We start from the raw sequence: 20,785 nt of genomic DNA on the forward strand, positions 1-20,785 counted from the left end.
GAAACAATGCAAAAATATTCATAGATTTAAATTCCTCTACAAACAGTTGGTCTGGTCACAGTATACTCAATGATGGTTTTAGTGTGCTCTGTAATGTCTGTTCTCTTACCATTGCTGGTATGGATTCCAAAAAAAAAAAAAAAAAAAAAAAAAAAAAAAAAGTGTGTGCGTATGTATGTACATATATGTACATGTGTGTGTAGATATATATGTATGTATGTATGTGTGTTTGTCACTATGTAATTATTATTGCCTGTTACCTGTGGTAACGCAATTTATAATTAATATATATTCTGTATTCAGTTATGAAGGTTCTATTTGTTGTTTGCGAGCTGCCGTTGAGATTCTTGCATGTGCCCGGGGCTGTTGATGGTTTGTTTGGTTGCAACGATGGGCGTAGCTGCGGGAAGCTTATTGTTTTTTGTTGATGAGTGAGTATAGGGGTGGGATTTAATAAGTTTTCTTCGTCCCACTCCTTTTCAGGTAATTTTTGTTTTTTGTTTTGTGCACTTTATGTTCAATATATGTATTTTGTTGTGCCTGAAATGAACAAATAAATGAAATGAAATGAAAATGAAATTGTAAACCTCGGTTTACATTTCATAGTGTAAGTAACATAAATCAGAAACTCTTTATACAAAAATCTTTATTTATAACAATAAAACTGTAATTTCACTACAATCACCTCTTTTCAAAAACACAAATACTTCATAATACAGGATTCCTTTATAAAACTTAAGTGTTTGACTGAGATATATCTCCCCCTTGTGGCTCTTAGAAGCATTGCAGCTGCTAAAACAATTGAGTTCAGTGGGTACCAGATAAAAGAAAGAAGAAAAAATGAGCTGGGTTGTGATGAACACTAAACAAATAATTAGAGGGGAAAACAATAAGTAAGTTCACAGGATTATGAACTATAAACAGCATACTAATTTGTTTTGCATTATTTTGAGTAGTCTTATGCAGTACACCTCATGTTTACAGTCACCGGAGAATTACGGCGACTGGATCTGGGAGTGGGCGTGAAGGAGACTCCTCCACTGGGTTTGTGTAGCTGTAAAACCAGTTAGGATGGTGGCTGTGAAGCAGCTTAGGCTGATCTGTCAGCGTAGACTGCTTCATAAGATGTTTAATCAGTTATGATGAGCTCGTCGCAACCCCAGTCCTCGTAACTCCCATCGGGAAGGTACCTGCGGATGATGATGGGGATCTTTCTGCTCCTGTCGGTGAGGACAAAAAGACAGAGATACTGTTACAGTCACCTGCTCTTTAAATAATGTCACTCACACATGAAAAAGAGAAATGACAAAAAGTCATCAAAGAAAATTATGACTTACTTTAGTTCTTTCATAGCTATCTGCAGCGGGTCTGTTTCTCCCTCCAGCTCCACCATAACTGGAGCGCACATCCTGTTGGAGACAAGTCAGCAGGTAAACCACATCAGTACAGTGTTACAGCCTTTTTTCAATGCTCAGTCTACAAACACCATGTCTTCTTCTTTTAGGTAATTGAGGGTTAGTATTTAAGGAAGTCTGGGTTAATCACTGACAGGTGGAAGTGCCTTAAGAGGAAGCAAGTCATTTTTGATTGTGCTTTACTTTGTGCCGCAGTTTCCTTTCTCTTTTTTAAAAATTGAAATGGTTTGTAGAAGGTAAATGAGAGGCATATACTACAAATGAAGTTCAACATAGTGCAGGGAAAACCTAGCTATCTGGCTTGACAAAACCTAAACCCCAGTCAAAGATGACAGGTGTCATCACAGAACTGTTTTCGTTAACTCAGGCTCTTTGTGTGCTCACATATAAGAAAGGGGGCGTCTGACACGATGTTTGACTCTCCTTTAGCGCAGAATGGGTCGAGTGAGCATTAGAGACATTTGTAAGTTCTACAGGTAGCATTTACAAAACATCTCACTTCAGCAGAGAATCTATATCACATTTACAGGCTACTGGAAATAAAAATAAAAAATCAGTGAAAATGTGGCACTTCTGAATGATTTTAAACTAAAACTTTAACCACAACATGTTGCTGACCAGGCTGTGTATTTAGCATAAGTTACTGTGGTGATCTGGCCAGGTCAAAGGAAAGCCATCTTTGTGACACTGAAAACGCTGGCTTTAGCCTTGTCTTACCTTGCTAACCCATTAATCTCACTTTGTAGTACACACCTAAGGTTAAGATCAGAAGGTGCTCACGTGAATCCAACTATCATCTGTAAAACATGAATTCTAATCACAGGTAAACTGATATTTCTGGTGCTAATTAACTTTATATTAGCATGACATTAAATGCACCAGCTTCACTCAATTATTCATGGTCCTTAACTTTGCTCCTACAAAAGACAAAGTAACACAATGTACTATACCAGAAAGTCAGATGCACTCAAATACTGCAGTACTCTTTTACATTACTCTTCAGCATAGTTCTATATTCAATGACAAAACTTGACAAAAGGACCAAAGAAGTGTGGACGAATATTTTCAACATCTCACTCTCACCGACTGTGGTGCCTTACGACTCACTCTGATAGTTATGAAATGTTTTGCTCTCATAAACACAAAAGTGGAAACTCCTATGTCAGGTTTTCAGGAAGATCGGCAGACTGGTGTGGGAAACATAACCTCTGTATCAGTTGGACGTGGAACGTTAACACCTCCAGCATGATTAACCTTAAACCTAACCGTGAGGCAGCCCTGCCTTAACACCTCAGTGCCGGCAGCAGGTGTGTGGTGGAGAATACAATTACTTTCTTTATCACCACCTTGTACAGCAACTGCTCTACTGCTGACAGGAAGTTACTGCAGAAAGTAATGAAAGCTGTGCAGCTACCCCCCCCCCCCCCCTTCCATTGAGGACATTTATCTCAGCAGGTGGGAGTAGTAGTGCCTTGGATCATGAGGGAACCCACCAACCCAGCAGAGTACCAAGGCCATAAGTCACAAGGCTCAAAGGCAGCTTCTTCCCAGAGGCTGGAGGACTGGTGAACTCCATACGTCAGTGGTTGCACTTTCACTGTTTTGCCCTGCTCAGTTATTAATATGTCTTGTTTTGATCATATTCTCTATTTTATTTTTTAAGACTTATTATTCTTAATGATAGGTTTTTGTCTTGTATGTTGCGGGAGGACAAATTTCATTTTCATGTGGAAGCCGTAAATGAGAAACACTCACGCTATCTGGAGGGCTCGTGTCCCCAGCACTCTGGCCCTCTCGTATTTGGTCATGTACGGAGTTGTGATCCTCTTCTGGTTTGCCTGCTGGCCCTCTCCCGCGGGCAGGATCTGCACGTTCTCCTGGTCATCCTGTTCACCAGAAAACAACCGACAATAAACATGATACAAAGGCAGCGATCAGTAGTGCTAAAAATAAAACTGACGACAAACAACAAAAGCAAAGCAGTGTCTGTGCTGTCCAGTTAAAAGAATCATCAACTTACGTCTTCCACGTTTTCGAGATCATCTAATCCCTCATCCTCCTCGGCATCATCAAAATCTCCATCATCGAAGCTGCAAATATGACACAAAGTTTTGTTTTTAAAGACAATAAATAGATTCTAAAGACAGCAAATTGTCATTAAGTTTATACAGAGCACTTAGCAGTGTGGCTAACCGCGTTAGCTACAATGCTAGTTCGCGCCAAGTTATAATAAAGAAACAAGCATTTTAATATGAATTTCATCAAAGTGTCATCATTACTTACTTATCTTCGTTGTCGGACATGTTTTAACCTAAAGTTTACGTACAATATTACTCAAACAGTAGAAGAAAGTCAACACACTTTGTTATTAACACGGACCCACATGAACGCTACGAAGCTTAAACTTCCGGTGGTTTGGTGCGCTGGAAAATATTCCGGATGAAAAACAGGAAAAGGAACTTTTGTTTTTTCTTTCCACTTGTACTCCAGTACAATTACAGTTATTTATTGTTTTTAAATCCCAAAAAACAAACAACAAAACGTTGATTGTTGTAATTAAAATAAATAAATAAAATTCGCCATTTGTCGTACGAGTGGTATTTCTGTCTTTTTCTCTTTATTTTTTACAGTCCTGTCAATGATGCCTGTAGCTTTTTATGACCCCTAATTTTACTGCGAAATAAAATACAACAGTATTAATACAGGAAAACATTATTTTTGAAACTATGAGAAATAGATAATTTTCTTTGTTAACATAAATGCAGCTGCTTAAATGCAATTTAGCCTGGGTTTCGTTTAGACTTGACAGCCAACACGTTTTTCTCCCTTTTTCATTAATGTTCAGACGTCAAACAAACTTTCAGAATAAGATCTTCTAGAACCACAAATTAGACTCATATTTTGAGTCACCAAGTATTTTCAGCCTCTGCTCTTTATTATTTTCCTTTTACTTAAAATCATAGTGAAGAAAAAAAAACACTGCAAAATTGAGAATGAACATAATCCTACATACTGGTGTGTTAACAGGTACATTGTGCGTGTATATTAAATATATTTTTGTCTGTTGTTTTGAATTCAAATGCACTACAGACAGTACTTAACATTTATTGCACACTTAAAAAAACCCACAAGTATGTGATACAATACCATAAAAAATAAGATGTTGATAATTTTTAGAGTGAAAAAGCACATTAATAATAATGTATACATCGTGCCGACTGAGAACAATACAATTTGTTTTGTGATGTTACTGAGCTGGGCTTTAACACATAATTAGTAAGCATGTACTTAATAAGTGCATATTTCATACTGTTCACACATGAACAATGAGAGCTTCTGACACTTCTTCAACTCTTTTTATTCACAGAGTTCTTCGTGCTTTCTTCTTTGTGGTTCAGGATTTTTAGTACTTTTGTAGGCTTGAAATCTTTTTTGGGCTTCCTTAGCTCTTTTAATCCTTCTTTCTGGAAGTCTGAGAAGAGATGAAAGAGCAGCAAAACAAACACTAAGCAGTAAGCAAACATTGACATAGAGCATTATTTGTGATCCAACGAATCAATTTCTTTCTGCCTTCGTCATACAGGCAAAACAGAAGATACAAAACAGTACCAAAGAGCTTTTATTAGAAGGCTCATTATCTTACCTTTGTTCATTACTTCTTCCCAAAGCACGTTATTTTCTCTCTCCCTAATCAGAAAAACAAAGTTGCACTCAGATAAAATGTACAAATGCAAAAGCATAATTTATTTTTTTCCTTAAGTACCTCTGTCTGTCCTGATCCAGGCAGCTGATGATGTGGTTCCTCTGTTCAATGATGGTGACCAGCTCATCCATCAGCTTCTTCTCTTTATCTCGATCCTCCTGACTCCAGTTCTTGTCTGTGTGTGCAGATGATGACAATGAAAGTTCAACACAATGAGATTTCATTTAACAAATCAGTGATCTCCATTGGATTCCACTGATAGGATAGCAACAATATTCTTATAGAAACATATTAATTCATCTCAGTGCCTTTTAAGAGTCAACTCAGAGCCTTCTTGTAGTGTTTCTTGTTCTTGTTGCACCATTTAGCCTCAAAAAGCATGTCAGGATCCAGTATTACTTACCAGTCTGTGAATGGCAAAAGTATGTGACCCTCTAAGATTAACTGGTAATTCAAATATGTGATTAGAAACAAGTGTTTTCAGTGACAGACGTAACAGTCAAGTGTGAGCTGGTGTTTCTGTTTCTCTTTAGGCTTGAAAAGTTCACAAAACCATCTCTAAACCGTTTGGACTTCCACCAGTCTAGACTTACAGTAGCGAGTTTTCAAATGGAGGAAATGCTGGAGCATTGTTACCCTCCACAGCAGTGGGTGTGTTGTAGCGCGGGAGGTCACAGAGGAACAAAGGTTAGTGAAATCTCAGACTCTGTTCCCTCACAGTGGTCAAAACTAGATCACTTTCCCAAACAAATAAATGACCAAGTCTATTACTATGTCACATTTGTTTAACTGGGTCTTCTTTCCTTCTTTTAGGATCATCATCTATTCTTCTTTCCAGCTGCTCCCTTTAGCACCACAGTGTCTCATCTGCCTCATTAACACTCTGCATTTCTTCCTTCACTACACCCATGAATTTTGTCTGTGGTCTTCTTCTTAGACCATCAGTCTTTGTCCTCTCTGTGGAAAAACAAAGTGCTCCTCAACACCACAAAAACTAAAGAAATAACGGACTTCTGGAGAAACAGACCCTTAGCCTATCACATCAGCAGGGACTGTGTAGTGACTGAAGTTTCTGCGCCTGCATCTGGATGATGATTTAACCTGGAAAACCTACACAACTGTGCTGATCAAGACGGCACAGTGGCGACTTCACTCCCTGAGGTTTCCTGAAAAACAATTCCCTAGCCAAGGAGCTCAAAGTGTACAGGCGGAACTGTTTCCCAGTGTGGTTTGCAAGCTGCGCTGCTCAGGAAACACTCCAGAGGGTCATCAGCGCAGCACGGAAAATCATCGGCTGTGCTCCTCTCTCTTTAGAGGACCTCTACAGGTCCTGGTGCCACAGTAAAGCCCACAGTATCCTGATGGGCACATCACACATCCCGGCTGTTACCCTCAGGGAGGCGGTGCAGTTGGAACAAGACAAACAGACTGGAAAAACAGCACATCTCCCAGAACTAATAAATGAACACTGAAGAGTTTGCCTCCTTTCACTAACCCGTGCAACCAGTATTCACAGCTGTGAACAACAGTGCAATAATAATGACACACACAGACACACATACACATTCAAACACACACTGATTGAGATAGTTAGATTGCCTTCTGTGCACTAAATAGGACTGCATACAATTTCACTGTACTTTTCTTACATGATCATAAAGATTCTACACGTCTAACCTCCTAACCCCTCTAACTATGTCTCTGAACCATGTCGCAGCAGGTCTCGGCTTGTAAGCATTCCTTTTCACCCTTTCAGCCATGCTGTCACAAATCACCCCTGACACGCAAAAGTCTGATGGCAGTTATGTCAACTTTCTGCTAAAGACCTTTCAACACGCCTACAGAACCTTGGATAAAAGAATATTGATCCCTGAATTATTTACAGATCAGTAATTCCCACTAATGTCAAATACAGTGGGTGATAAAAGTGACTGAACAATGCACAGAGCTACATACTAACCAGGTTTATTAAAGAGACACCGGAGGTCGTACTCCACGTCGGTCTGCCTGTCCTCCAGCTTTTTCTGCTTTGTCCTGAGAAATAAAAATTACACATGTTTACGATGCTCAGAAAACACGAAAAAAAAGAAAAGCCGCACAAGTGAAAAAACGCTTACAGATAAACCAGCTCCGTGTCGTGGCACATCAGAACATGCCGCTCGTGGATAAGACAGAACCACTCCATTAGCATTTGTTCCTCCTGTTTATCTGAAATAAAAAAGCAGGGAGCGTCAATTTAATGGTATTTACACAAAGCGGCTTCACAATATTGAGAATTTTGTGCCAATAAATTATTTTATTTAGTACGAACCATTTTTGCAGCCTCTCAGGTTCCTCTCCAGTTCCACTCCTTTTCCCTCCAGTGTCTCCAGATGTTGATCCACTTCTCTCATCTGCACCAGCAGCTCTTCTGGGGAAGCGCACTGATCTGTCTGCACCTGTCAAGCAACAAATATCACCAAAACTCAAGACTTCAAAAAAGAAATAATTTCTTAAATAAATCACACACAAAAAAAAGTGACTAAACCTTGTTATTCTGGGTAAACTACTCAGTTTGCTCAAAACGTCTCGTCTTAATGATGAGTCTGCATCTACATGACACAAAGGCACATCTAGAAATGACTCAGAATTAGATTTTGTGGCCTTTGAGTTTGTTTTAAATCCAGCTGTTGTACCTTTCTCTTGATGAGTGGGAATCCATGGCCAGGTGCGGGGCCCCGACAAGGCGAGAGGTCCTGAACGGTATTTGATTTGGATAATGTGGGTCTTTGAGCCTTAGGATCTTTTTCACAGGAAGGCTGAAAATAAAAAATATATATAATATGGAAAACTGTAAGAAACGCCATATGAGATTGTCCTCTGGTAGAACATGAAACGTGCATTAATGTTTGGCCTTTATTGGTTAACTCTGATCTCTTGTCGTACCTTACTTTGCCACGATGTGGCAGCTTCATCCGTCTGTGTTTCACCGACAGGTGCAGAACGAGGGTCAGACGTAATGGCTGGCACAGAAAGACTTCTGGGTAAAATGCGACTCTGTCTTGAAGCAGGAATGGGACACGGACCTGCTGCTTCTGTCACATCTGACGGAGCAATCTGACCGCCATCTCCACAAGGTCTCTCTGTGTTAGTATCTGCAGTCAATTCTTTTACTTGGTCAGGTTCTGCAACATCAACACCCTCTCTGAGATCCGGGCTCTTCTGTGGGAGAGCTTTTTTTTCTTCAGTCTCCTGCGATGCCAAGGTGCTGCCCTCTGATTGGGTAGCTCCCAAAAAAGGCTTATTTTGGCCTTCAGACTCAGATTTAGCAGCCTCTCTTTGAGAGTCGTCCTCCTGCACATCTTCAAAAGGATTTGGAGCAGGAACTTTGGGTCTTTTGGACGACCCATCGAAGTTAGAAGCAGGTTTGGATCGAAAAGTGGGAAGTGGAGGTGGAGCTGGAGGCAGCTGTGTCCAAGGTCCCGGATGCACGAGGGCCATCCATGGATGGCTGCTTTTCATTTTAGATCTAGCGCTGACTGGGCTGGTGCTATAGAGTATTGAAATATAAAAACACATTGAAGAAAGTCAGTTATTAAGACCTTTTCTCTTGTTCCATTTTATGAATGGGCATTTTCTTTTACTTATTTCAATTCCACCACAGAAACTTTGCACCTATATTTCAAAACACACGATGTGCTGTTAAGTCTGTTGACTTTGGCCACAAAAGGAAGAAAACATCTGATTTAAATTTGGCCCATCTCCCCTTCAAGGTCACCTGTTCAAGCCTCTCTATTGTAGTTGTTTTTAGATCGCAAGTCAAGAGTGTCTGTGATGTCAGAACATACCTCAAACTGGTGTAGAGCCGGAACATCAACGTTTTTGTGAGACTGACACGTTTCAGACGGATTTGTGCATTGAGAATTTGTAACCCAGGATCAAATTCAGGTCAGTGCAAATCAGGTCTGGGTTCATATTTTTTATTGGCAAATGTGACAATTTGTTTTTCAGCATTTAATAAATAATTAGATACAAATCAGAAAAGATGCATAAGAAAAGACAAGTACGTGCCAAAAGGAAGTGATGAACAGGTTGTTTTTGTCACACTTACCCTTGAGGTGGACTGGCTGCACATTTGCTTTGACTGGATAAACTACCTGCAGAGAGAAAGAGTGAGGAAAACAAAACACATAATGATTATGTCTTAACAGAGAAACAGATGTATGACCAGAATACACGCAGAAAGCAGGAATGTAATAATTACGACTGAACAGCTACAAGAAAACAAGTGTGCCCGTTTACCTGCAGCAGGGGAGCTATTTACAGTCTGTGAACTTCTGATCCTGGCTGCAGGAACAGGGCCTACAGAAATCCGCCTTGGTGCTGGAACAGGACGAGTCTTTCCATCTATCCTTTCTGTCCCACCTGTTTCTGCTGTCTTGCAACTCAGTGTGTCCTGTGACTCTGTTCTCTTTGTGTAATTAGGGACGCTGGTGATAGGCTGTCCACCCAGAGAATAACAAACTGTCTGAAGTTTACTTTGAGATCCAGTTTGCCTGCTGACGTTGACATGAGTACCTTTACTGTTTGTCGCATGGTAAGCGCAGATCAAGGAGCCAGCGTCACTTCCCTGCATGTAAGACTGTGGTAAAAGAGTTGCGTGGCACACTTTGCACCTGAAATACAAAAGAGAAATCTAAATCTACCAGATCTACTGAATCAAGAGTGTCAAATATGATCAGATATTACTGTATTGCAGTACTTTTCAAAAGAATAGAACATGATCTCATTTCTTCATATTTTGCTAGGAAAGTGGGAAACAGGCAGTGAGATTTATTGAAACATGCAAACAGGAATAGTGCTCCAGGCTTTCTCAGGGACATTCAAAGCTCTTCTTTTGTTCAGTTCTCTGTCAAGATGATCCTGCACTGCTTCAATAATGTTGAGGTCCAGGCTCTGGGAGGCCAATCTGTGACTGTTAGTGTTCTATTGTTTGTTTTTCTATCCTTCCTTAAGAATGGCTTCTTGACAGCCACTCGTCCACTGAGACCATTTGTGATGAAGCTTTACGGAGCATTAGATGGAGCAACTGAAGGTCCAAAAGCATGTCTCAGATCCTGTTTCAGGTGGATGGATTTTTTCCCCATTTCTGAAGTCCATGGCTTTTAGATACTTTTCATACTGTAGATAGTTTATTGGGTCTTTAATGTCTTTTTTATGTCACACACCTGTCCAGTTTCCTCAAACTTACTGCACACCATGCCGAGATATGTCTAGTTTTCAACTAATAACTCTTTCTAAACTGTGCAAAAATACTATTTCATGCCTGCAAACTTTTCTATCTTTGGCATTTTGTTGTTGTTGGTAGATTCAGCTAAATAAATGGGAAATAATGACGTACTTTTGCCACAGGATGCTAGTAACAAAGTGCCTAAATATACAATTTAAAACTGGTTCTTCACCAAGTAGTCTGTGATGTGCAAACACAACACTGTTTCATCCGTTAATTTGGGTGGATTTTTTATGCTGGAATGACTCATAGGCCAGTGTTGAGCGGTTTAACCAAGAAATTAAAAAATCAAAAAAGAAAAACAGCTACAAGGACTTTACTAAAAATGAGCAAAAAAGCAGCCAATGACCAAAGGAACTCTTAAAAACTATTGCTCAAGACCACTTTTAAAAAGTGACAAGAAATTCTGGCTCCTTGGAAACAAAATATAAAGAAACCTAGAGGTGGCTTAACACTTTTGCACAGCATTGTGACCTTCTGTTACCTGAAACAGCTGCGGTGGTAAACTTTTCCATCTATCAAATGCCTCTGTATCAGGTGCACGGGCTTCAAACACAAACTGCACACAGTCTGCAGCCTCGCATCAGAAACATTTTCCTCTCGACTGGTTTTGCTGTCAGTCAAGCTCTGAAAACAGAAGAGAAACCAGTCGCTCAAGTGACAACCACAGAGATGACTAAATCAGAACCAAAATAGCCTGTGAACATTCACCTTCATGCTCTTTGGATGATGGTAAGTTTTGCTCTTCGAGAGGCTGTGTGAGGAAGTGCCGTGAGATGACCACAATTTGGCAGGACCTGCTGTAAAGTCAAGATAAGACACGCAAATCACCGTGCATGCACTGTTTCTTTGAGGACGGGCCAGTCTGATTTCATTCACCTGACCTGAAGAGTGAGGGATAACACTGCATCCAAAAATATTAATTAAACTGTATATGTTTGAGCAGGACAGCAAACCTCAGCCTGAAAATTTATGCTAGTATCTATAAAAACAACAACAACAACAACATAAAATTAAGGGCTACAACAGGCAGATTATCTTAAACGCACCCGAAGACTTCCCATTGAAGAAGCAGTAGTACTGAGCAAGGTAGGAGATGACGCTTAAACGATCGGGCGCCTTGGTGGAAATCATATCCTTCGGATGCAGGAAGGCAGGGATACCCAGCTTTGTTTCTGCTATCTCAAACGCCTGCAGGCCCACAGGCGAGAAACAGGGAATGAAAGTGAATAAACCGAAACAAAGATGCGGGATGCTTTCGTTCTGGTTTCCAATCAGAAACTCACCAGCTTGTTATTTTCATAAGCATTATCTTTGGAGAGGGACCCGAAGTCTCTGGAGTAAAGTGAAGAAATTGGAGAGATTCAATTAAAAAAACAAAACAAAACAAAACAAAACAAAACAAAACACTCCCCCCCCCAAAAAAAAAAAACAACAACAATAAATGACCGACAAAGCTGATGATTAGCTACATAATGAACTTTTCTAAATACAGTAGAAGCAAAAAGCATTAAAAGATCAGAGATGAGATGATTCCAGAGGAGTGGTTCAGTGTCAAATAAACCAAATTAACCGATTTCAGGCCAATGAGACTGGACAAAAAAAAGGATTAAAAAGAGATTCAGATCAGCAAAATGACAGCAGATTAACCAAAGTGCACACGAGCCCCTCTGCTTCTGATTAAACAGAAACCGACAGGGGTAAACAGCAGTTAGAAAGTCAGAAGCAAGGCACACTTCACTCAGCACAGCCATGACAGCTCTGTTAACATATGGCATTACTCACATGAGGTCAGGGCGGTGTTTGTGGATGATAGCACAGAACGCAAGTCCATCTGTGAATGAGGTTGACATGTTAGTTATTTCCACGTCGGGATAAGTGGCGCATGTGACGCGGCACCACTCCAGCAAAACTCTCGGTGATGCCATTTCTCGTGCGACTTTTCACAAGTGGGCAGGGAGCAGAACATGGCACCGTGTCAGAGTCGGAGAGATCAGATACAAGTGGTGCAGGTCTGGCTTTTTTTCGGAGGAAACAGGAAGCAAAGCATCTACCTTTGCAACTATTTCTCTGCGGCCAGACTTGCACGTCGTGGTAGCGAAGCAGCAAGAGCAGGAAGGAAGGAAGTTTATGTTTACCCCCCCTTTCGTGTTGTTTTTGTCAAATATAAACAAAGGCAAGTAAAGCGACCGCGCATTGCTCCAGTGTTTCAAACCACGACCACAAGTCTCCTACTCGTTTCAGCTCGATGCTATTTCCTCCACCGCAAAGATGCACCGAGCCCCTGAAGTGAAGTGAACTGTTAGAGAAACACTGCCAGACCTCTGGTCTGTTACACGGGGCTGATATTTTAAACTTAGTCCCATTATTAGCTCTGCAGTTGTGCTCCACAATCTATGAAATGCCTAATAGCTGCCACTGGAGGGAGACACAGAGCTGTTCTTGCCGCCTCTCTATAATTAGGAAGAAAAGGTTTGTAATTATAAGTTTATTGTCCGGGTGCAAACTTGACAGACCGAAAAACTGGCCGTGCCTTTTTTTTCTTATTTCCATCCATTTTTACTACTCCCCCCCCCCCCCAATTTTTTATGGAAGAGAAGCTTTCCTTAGTCTCGGACCACAAATAGATACTCAGTTACATGAGTTGGTATTGTTGAAAAAAAGAAAGTAAGAGGAAAAAAGTGTGTAAACCTAACGTAAATAAATAAATAAACATCTAAGTGAAAGGTTAGGCTTATTTTTTTTTTAATGCTTTGGTTTGAGGGAACGCAACTTCCGGTATGTTCTACACACGAGCTCTTTGTCCTATGAAAATTACTTTACTAGAAAGGTTATTCGTATTCAAATCATAAAAAATATTTTAAAATACTTTGATACAATCTATTATGCAAATAGACTTTGTAATTTCATTCAGAAATAAAGTGAAAATTTTAATTTATTGTGTTTTAACGGACGTTTTGATGTGAAATAGAGCAATATTTTAATATATGAATTATTTGATATAGTCAGAATTATGTATTGCATACCACATACCAAATATTATTAATTTTACTTACTATATATATATATATATATATATATATATATATATATATGTAATACAGATGAGATAGATCCTTTACTTGATGTATTACAAATATCGTAGTGCTTTCTATATCATTCAACTCTGTTTTCTACGTGTCCATCCTCTTCTCGCGAGATCGAGGCACCACATAAATCTCGCAGTTATGGCTGCGCCTCCCGATGCAGAGAGTTTGGAGTCACGTATCAGTGAGTGTTTTAAACTTATTGTCCTGCGCCCGTGTTGTCCGGGGACCCCGACACTGACAAGTTACTATCCGTGAGTTGTTGTAGATGAGACGAAAGCTCACCGTAGCTGCGCTTGTCCCGTTAGAGGGGACTCGGACCCCGCCGTAACACCCAGGATGCTAACCTAGCTGCGGAGCTCTACCTTCCAGCTGTCAACACAGCACAGACATGCTGGCTTTGGTTTTACGACTCTATAGCTAAACCGGGATGCTGGGGGCAAGATCGTGGGACCCAGAATTTGCATTCACATAGGATAGACTGTGATTAAAGCAAACCTGTGACTTCGTGGAAAAGCTCGAGAAGACACTGTGACACGACTGTGACTGTCGACAGCAAGCTAGCTAACCTTACACTCAGTTAGCACCTGTCCCATGTAGTCTGCTTGATGACATGCTGGGATACACTTCTAGCCTGCTTAGTCCAAGTTTTGTACATTATATTTCGACAAGACAACCTTATGTTTAGTGAAAGACCTCATGCACTCCGTGGCCAGTATATTAAATACTTGTAGTTCATTTATGACCATAGCATAAACGTCCAAAAAATGATTAATAAAGGTTGTAATGTTTACTTAAACTGCCACAGAGAAGCGTTTTAGAGGCATTTTGGCGGCTATATTTAGGCTGTATCGCTGTGCTTATATTTCATTAGTTTTATATGGGCGTAATTAACTGAAGGAAGATACTAGGACATTATAACAACTCGCAGTAACCAAATCTGTAAACATAAGCATTTAAACATAAAAAATAACAAGATGCAGAAAGGTTAGTAACATTTATACATTTTTTATGTGATATCCCATTTCAGACAGAGCCACAAATCCACTAAACAGAGACACAGACTGGAGTAGCATCCATGCCTTCTGTGACCAGCTCAACAATGAGTTGGAGGGGTAAGAGCTGGCCCCAGGGCCAAGACATTATTTACACATCATTACATAATTATAGTCTTACTGAGCCTTGTGATCATGTCTTCAGAGATATATTCATCTTTTCTACAAAAGGACAGTTTTTCTTCTACAACATTGGTAACTGTAGCTATATCAACACATATATTATGCCAATTTCTAGTTGTTTTTGAAAACGGCAAGGGTAATAGAAATTATTGAGCACAGATTTTTTTGTTGTTGTTGTTTGTTTAGGAAAGAGCTTTTGTCAACAGTCATTTTAGAATTTTGAATAATTTTATGCATCATTTATTTTAAATAAACCACCCCCCAAAAATGTGACATGTTCATAGACCGCAGCTGGCCACCAGGCTCCTGGCCCACAAGATCCAGTCTCCACAAGAGTGGGAGGCCATGCAGGCATTACTTGTAAGTTCAGATCAGAATCAGGATCTGTTCAGTCATTTTCAGATGCTTTAGTTTCAGCTTTTGCCATTTTTAGATTTTTTTTTTCTACCCTTCAATTTCAAGGTCCTGGAGACTTGTATGAAAAACTGCGGGAAAAGGTTTCACAGTGAAGTGGGCAAATTCCGTTTTCTCAATGAACTCATCAAAGTTGTTTCTCCCAAGGTAGGACTTTAGGTCTCTTTGTGTCTGTGCCTCTTTGATACATGTCTTTTTTTTCCTTGTCTCTTGTTGAGCTTTTTTTGCAAATGACCTGGGTTTCATCTCCAATTTAGTACCTTGGAACACGGTCCCCTGAGCCAGTTAAAATAAAAGTTTTGGAGTTGATCTATAGCTGGACTTTGGCATTACCAGATGAAGCCAAGATTTCAGACGCTTATCAAATGCTGAAAAAACAAGGTAAGAGTCGATCTGTCAAAACCCATTTTTAAAGAGTAATTATGCTGAACTTGAAGATGAAGATGCTCTAGTAGAGTTGAACATTTGGAGCTGAAAATTAAAGTAATAGTCCCACGTGGATAAAATGCCTTACGTTGTAACAGATGAGGTAAATCAACTAATGAAAATGATTAGACACATTTAAATAACTCAACACCTTCATGTTCTCTGCTTGTTAATCAGGTATTGTTAAACAAGATCCTGAGCTGCCACCTGACAAGCTACTCAACCTTCCTCCACCCAGACCCAAGAATGCTATTTTTGAAGATGAAGAGAAATCCAAAGTAAGGACTTTCGTACTAAAATATATGAACGAGTTATGTAGATGTGATGAACTAGCATCTGATTCTTCCTCATGTGAACTCTGACTTTCTACTTTGTCAGATGTTGTCTCGCCTATTGAACAGCTCGCACCCCGAAGACCTCAAAGCCGCCAACAAACTCATTAAGGAAATGGTCCAAGAGGTAAACACTCTTTCCTTTTCCTTCCTATTTTCATCACCACATTCATTCGGTGCAGCGATGTGTGATTTTTAGGAACAGGAGTAAAATGGTGCACTCAGAGCGGAGCAATAACTGAAAGAGGAAATTGCCCAGTGGGTGTTTGCGTCTTTTGCAGAGTGATTCAGAGTAAATTTGTACTCATTTCATGTCTAACAGGAATTAGTCTTTGCTCTCATCCATGAACCTGAACTGATTTCTCCCTGACCTTGCTGCGCTCTTGCTTTACTGCCTCTGGCTGTGTTTGTTGTGTTACAGGTCACCACAGTTTGGTCCGTTCATGACTGTTTCCTACATGTGCACTTGCTTTTGGCCAAAACCCGGTATGTGTGCAGTTTGTGAGTTTGTGTCTCGTTGGTTTTAGGATCAGAGGCGTGCAGAGAAGGTGTCAAAGCGGGTGAATGCCATTCAGGAGGTAAAGGAGAGCGTCACTTTACTGACTCAGCTTCTGCAGGACTACGACAGCACGGCCACCGATCAGAGCAATGCTGAACTCATTCAGGTGAGAAAAAGACAGATGCTTTAAATCAAAAGATCAAGCTGTAAATCAACCTGAAGCCGTCTCCATTTAAAGTATTTTTTAACATGGTGTGTGTGCTGTGTGGTCAGGACCTGTATCAGCGCTGTGAGAAAATGAGGCCAACACTGTTCAGACTGGCAAGTGACACGGAGGACAACGACGAGGCTCTGGGTGAGCTTAGTTATTATTCATCTGCCACTGAATAGAAGATCTCTCCTTTTTTTCCACTGTCATATCACTCAAGTGATGGATGGAATGAGGAAGTAAGGGAAATTTTTCAAAGGAAGCTACCAAAGAAAAAGTGAGGAAAGTAGACACAGGGACAAAGGAAATGTTTGTAGTGAGTTGTATAAGAGGCTGGACACTGTGGAATGAGAAAAAAGGTTTGTACCGACTGACTGGACGGAGCGATCGACCTGGAAAGGGTTTGAGTCAGGTTAGGGGAAATGTACTAACAAGTGAAGAGTGTGTTGAGAAGATGGAAGGAGTACTTTGAGGAGCTGATGAATGTAGAAAATGGGAGACAGCGAGGAGGAAGTGAGGGCAACTATGAAGAGTTGGTCCAGATGACATAACTGTGGAGGTGTAGAGATGTCTAGGAAAGAGAGAAGTGGACTTTTTGACCACACAACCCTGGACAGTGAGGTCGGATCTCAGAGGAATGGAGAAGTGTTCTTGATTTTTCAAGAACAAGGTTGACCTATAGATGGTCTAAAAAAATCTCTCTCATAGTATTTCTTTTTTTTAAAGAAATAAAGTGATGGTTTCTAATTAAATTAGATTCTGATTAAATCCAGTGATAAGGATGAGCACTTTTTCATCTTTCCTCAGCGGAGATCCTGCAGGCCAACGACAGCCTGACTCAAGTCATCAACCTGTACAAGCAGCAGGTGAAAGGGGAGATTGTAAATGGAAACAACACATTAAACACACAGAAACAAACTGGTGGGTGAAGCTTTGAACACTAAAGAAGCCAAAAAGATTTTACTGTGTTACAATGAGCTGTCTAAAAGAATCTTTTAGTGAAGGATCAACAGTAGTGATGGATTTCTCACAGGAGGAGGGACAGCGCTGCTAGATCTGTCAGGATTGGACACGTCACCACAGTCGCCGCCTTCCTTCCCAGAGTTTCCCACTCCCACAGACAGCCTAAACCCTCCCTCACATGGGGACATGGGGATTAGTCTCCTTGATGACGAACTCATGTCACTTGGTAATAAAACACGTCAGACAGGCGTATGTAGCATACAACTTAAATCTCAGAGTCCTGAATGGAAACTGAGGGAAAGAAAACTTTTGTTCCTAAATACTACAACACTTTGCACCTCACACAGGTTTAAGTGAAGGAACACACACCTCTAACCCTGCCTCACAGCCTGAGGACTCCACAGCATGGGACTCGTTCCAGGTGAGCGGTGGAGAAAATCTATTATTGCATCTGTGAAGCTCTCATATTTTTTTCCTGTACTCATTTTTTCTATTTATTTATTTTTTTAAACTTTCAGTCCTCTGACAGCATAGATACAGATATCACAACAGCGCCCAGTCTCCTTTTGAGTCCAGATCCGCCTCCCCACTCTCAGCCTCTTTCATCTGGCTCCACTCCTGGGAACTCTGCCTTGGATGAACTGGACCTGCTGGGAAAAACCCTGCTGCAGCAGTCTCTACCTCCAGAGGGCCTGCAGGTCAAATGGTACCTAACAGGATTTAAGCACAATCACATTTTTGCTGAATTCATAGGAAAAGGCTTCTAGATGGCCATAATACTTTTGTAGTTTGGACAGCATCAACATTGAGTCAGGAGTTGGTTAAACTACCGTTTCTGGAAAAAGCAGATCAAAATAATTTAAGAGCTCAGAGCAAAAGTTGACGCAGAGTTGCTCATTCTTCTTCTCTAAGGGACAAGCAGCAGTCTAAACTGACTCTGAGAGACCTCCAGAACAAGACCGGGACAAACGTCGCTCCAAATCCAATTCCAGCTTTTACCGCTGAACCTCCTGCACCTGTTCCCAACTCCCAGCCCAGCCTTAAAGCCACACTGCTGGATGTTTCTCCCTCTCACACTGAGGCTGCTTCTGCAGAGGTTTCTCTGACTGACGTTTTTGTACCCTTAGAATCCATTAAGCCCAGTAAGTAAACGAGATCACTTATTGGTTTTATACCAAGGAAGCTTGTTTGGTTTTGAGTGTTTTGGGTATATGATGAACTAATTTCCTTTCTGTCCTGTCTTTCCGCAGGTAGTCTGTTACCTGTAACTGTGTTTGACAGCCACAGTCTGCGGGTTCTCTTTCACTTCGCTCGCGACTCTCCTCTGTCTCGACCCGATGTTCTGGTGGTGATTATCTCCATGCTTTCGTCAGCCCCTGCGCCTGTCACCAACATAAACTTCCAGACTACTGCTCCAAAGGTCAGCACTGATATAGTCCAAGGTCCAAGTAAATGAGATCCACAGCTGCTGATTTAGTGTCTCAATTAAAAAAAAAAAAAAAGAGAGAGAGAGAAAAACAAAACCCTAATGTTGTTTTTATTTATCGACTGCAGACGATGGCCGTGAAGCTGCAGCCCCCGTCAGGGACGAAGCTCCCCGCTTTTAACCCCATCCTCCCTCCTGCTGCTGTCACACAGATCTTGCTGCTAGCAAACCCAAACAAGGTAGGTCCGGATTTTTTACAGAATAGATAGAAATGTCCTTGTGATGTCTGGCTGAGCAAAGGCCAGAAAAAAAGAGCCTTTAAACTGTCCAGCAATAGATAAGTGCAGCATATTTTCAGTGCTGATTATCTTGGCCAAGGTTGGAAAAAAGAATTACAGATCTAGAAAAATGAAGCCCCAACTTAATTTAATGAGAAAGCAAAATTAAACACAAGCTTGAAAGCAACTCTGCACTGGGCTGTACCCCATTTTAAACCGAGCCCCTTGCAGTACAACCAATCCTGCTTGCTACATTGTCTTTGAACAAGTCCTGGGAGAAGCTCCATCTCCTGTTTGTTGACACAGTATCCCTGTCTCTCCAGGAAATAACAATTAGTTACTTAGTTAACTTATTGTAGCATTAGCTATTACCTAATAGAAAGGCTTTATAGGTTGACAGGAAAAAAAAATATCTCCTCAGCACCTTCCTTCCTCCCATACTTGGCACTTTCCCCCAGGAGCTTGATCCTAAAAGTAGACTAAATGGTTGTTGGTTTTGGGCAGATTAAGGTCGGTTTTAGTCTCGAGGAGCAGTGGCTGGAAAACTGCAACATTTTGTCACATTTTTTAAGATATCGCCTGATTTCAGTAAAAACCCTCCTACAGTAGACCTAAAGGGGACCTGGTGTGTGCATTATCACCTCCATTTGCAAAACAGATGTGTCTGTGTGTGCAGCTTGTTATAATTCACAGAAGTAATGCATAAGTATCTTATCAGGTTTGGTTTGTTAATCCTCTGTCTGAAACGAACTTTTAACTCCCTTCCTCCTCCATTTAACACTCAACTAGTGTAACACTATACAATTGTTGTCAAAAGTTTACCTGCACTCATCATGGGGATGAATGTCATGGTAATTATAGGCATTTAATTATTTCTTTGGACTGTTCTTTTTGTACAGCATTCCACTTTTTAGCCTTTAAAAACAAGAAGTTAAAAGAAATCACTATCCCAAAATTATTTTGACATTCCTGCCCATGATTAGTGGATGTAAACTTTTAATGAAAAGTACAAATGTGACAGAAAATAAAGAAAAGCATCATGGGTCCATTTGAATCCCGTCATCTGATGGGAAGGTCAAGGAGCCTGTCATTCCTCTTGTCCCAGAGCATTAATTCAAGTTGTCATATTTAGCCTCTCTCTGCATGTGTTTGTGTCTCAGGAGAAAGTGAAGCTACAGTACAGATTAACCTTCACCATGGGAGAGCAGGAGCACAGCGAGAGCGGCAGTCTAGAACAGTTTCCGCCTCCGGAGAAATGGGGGAACCTATAGCATTTAAACACAACCACAACCTGACAGACTTTCTGCTCTCAGACTCGCCCCCACCCCCTAAACTGACTCCTGAGCTGGAGGCCTGCTGAAACCTTTTTCCTTTGCAGTCATGTTGTACTTTCTTTGACTGGTATTGATTGTGTTCCTCTGATTACACTCATGCGCAGTCAGTGTAATGTGTGTACGCTTTGCTATAACAAGTCACGTGTCTAGGTCTAGTCTGCTGTATGTGGCTGCTTAAACCTGCAACAGCCTCCTCATAGTTGTTGCAGTTGTTTTTTTTCCTCCTTTTTTTTTTTTTTTTTTTTTTTTTTTTA

The 20,785-nt window shown here is 40.7% G+C and overlaps 3 protein-coding genes across 4 annotated transcripts; 1 reads left to right on the forward strand and 2 right to left on the reverse strand.

Annotated features, from left to right (window-relative positions):
* Positions 1-628: 628 nt before the first annotated feature.
* polr2f (RNA polymerase II, I and III subunit F) lies at positions 629-3,846 on the reverse strand. The gene is made up of 5 exons (XM_084926675.1): positions 3,699-3,846; positions 3,436-3,505; positions 3,171-3,301; positions 1,338-1,409; positions 629-1,220 (listed from the first exon to the last, which is right to left on the reverse strand). Exons 1-5 carry the CDS (start codon positions 3,716-3,718, stop codon positions 1,130-1,132), a joined length of 384 nt encoding a protein of 127 aa, XP_084782801.1. The 5' UTR covers positions 3,719-3,846; the 3' UTR covers positions 629-1,129.
* A 153-nt stretch (positions 3,847-3,999) lies between these two features.
* LOC146389039 (MICAL-like protein 1) lies at positions 4,000-12,766 on the reverse strand. Its single transcript, XM_084926677.1, has 15 exons — positions 12,173-12,766; positions 11,674-11,722; positions 11,437-11,578; positions 11,099-11,187; positions 10,872-11,014; positions 9,400-9,773; positions 9,209-9,254; positions 8,044-8,647; positions 7,794-7,916; positions 7,430-7,556; positions 7,236-7,326; positions 7,079-7,152; positions 5,179-5,293; positions 5,059-5,102; positions 4,000-4,887 (listed from the first exon to the last, which is right to left on the reverse strand). Exons 1-15 carry the CDS (start codon positions 12,313-12,315, stop codon positions 4,763-4,765), a joined length of 2,289 nt encoding a protein of 762 aa, XP_084782803.1. The 5' UTR covers positions 12,316-12,766; the 3' UTR covers positions 4,000-4,762.
* Positions 12,767-13,569: 803 nt separating this feature from the next.
* On the forward strand, positions 13,570-20,781 carry LOC146389040 (ADP-ribosylation factor-binding protein GGA1-like). 2 transcript variants are annotated; one of them, XM_084926680.1, is made up of 17 exons: positions 13,570-13,657; positions 14,504-14,588; positions 14,936-15,011; positions 15,114-15,212; positions 15,323-15,446; positions 15,669-15,769; positions 15,870-15,950; positions 16,351-16,488; positions 16,596-16,677; positions 17,338-17,451; positions 17,564-17,719; positions 17,841-17,914; positions 18,012-18,199; positions 18,406-18,635; positions 18,744-18,913; positions 19,048-19,158; positions 20,358-20,781. In XM_084926680.1, exons 1-17 carry the CDS (start codon positions 13,615-13,617, stop codon positions 20,466-20,468), a joined length of 1,983 nt encoding a protein of 660 aa, XP_084782806.1. In that variant the 5' UTR covers positions 13,570-13,614; the 3' UTR covers positions 20,469-20,781. The 2 variants fall into 2 exon arrangements, with proteins under 2 accessions (XP_084782806.1, XP_084782807.1); XM_084926681.1 differs by having other exon boundaries at positions 17,567-17,719.
* The last annotated feature ends 4 nt before the right edge of the window (positions 20,782-20,785 follow it).

Source organism: Perissodus microlepis, chromosome 4, assembly GCF_051167445.1.
Source record: "Perissodus microlepis isolate ML-2025 ecotype Zambia chromosome 4, ASM5116744v1, whole genome shotgun sequence".
In the NCBI taxonomy this organism is placed as follows: Eukaryota; Metazoa; Chordata; class Actinopteri; order Cichliformes; family Cichlidae; genus Perissodus; species Perissodus microlepis.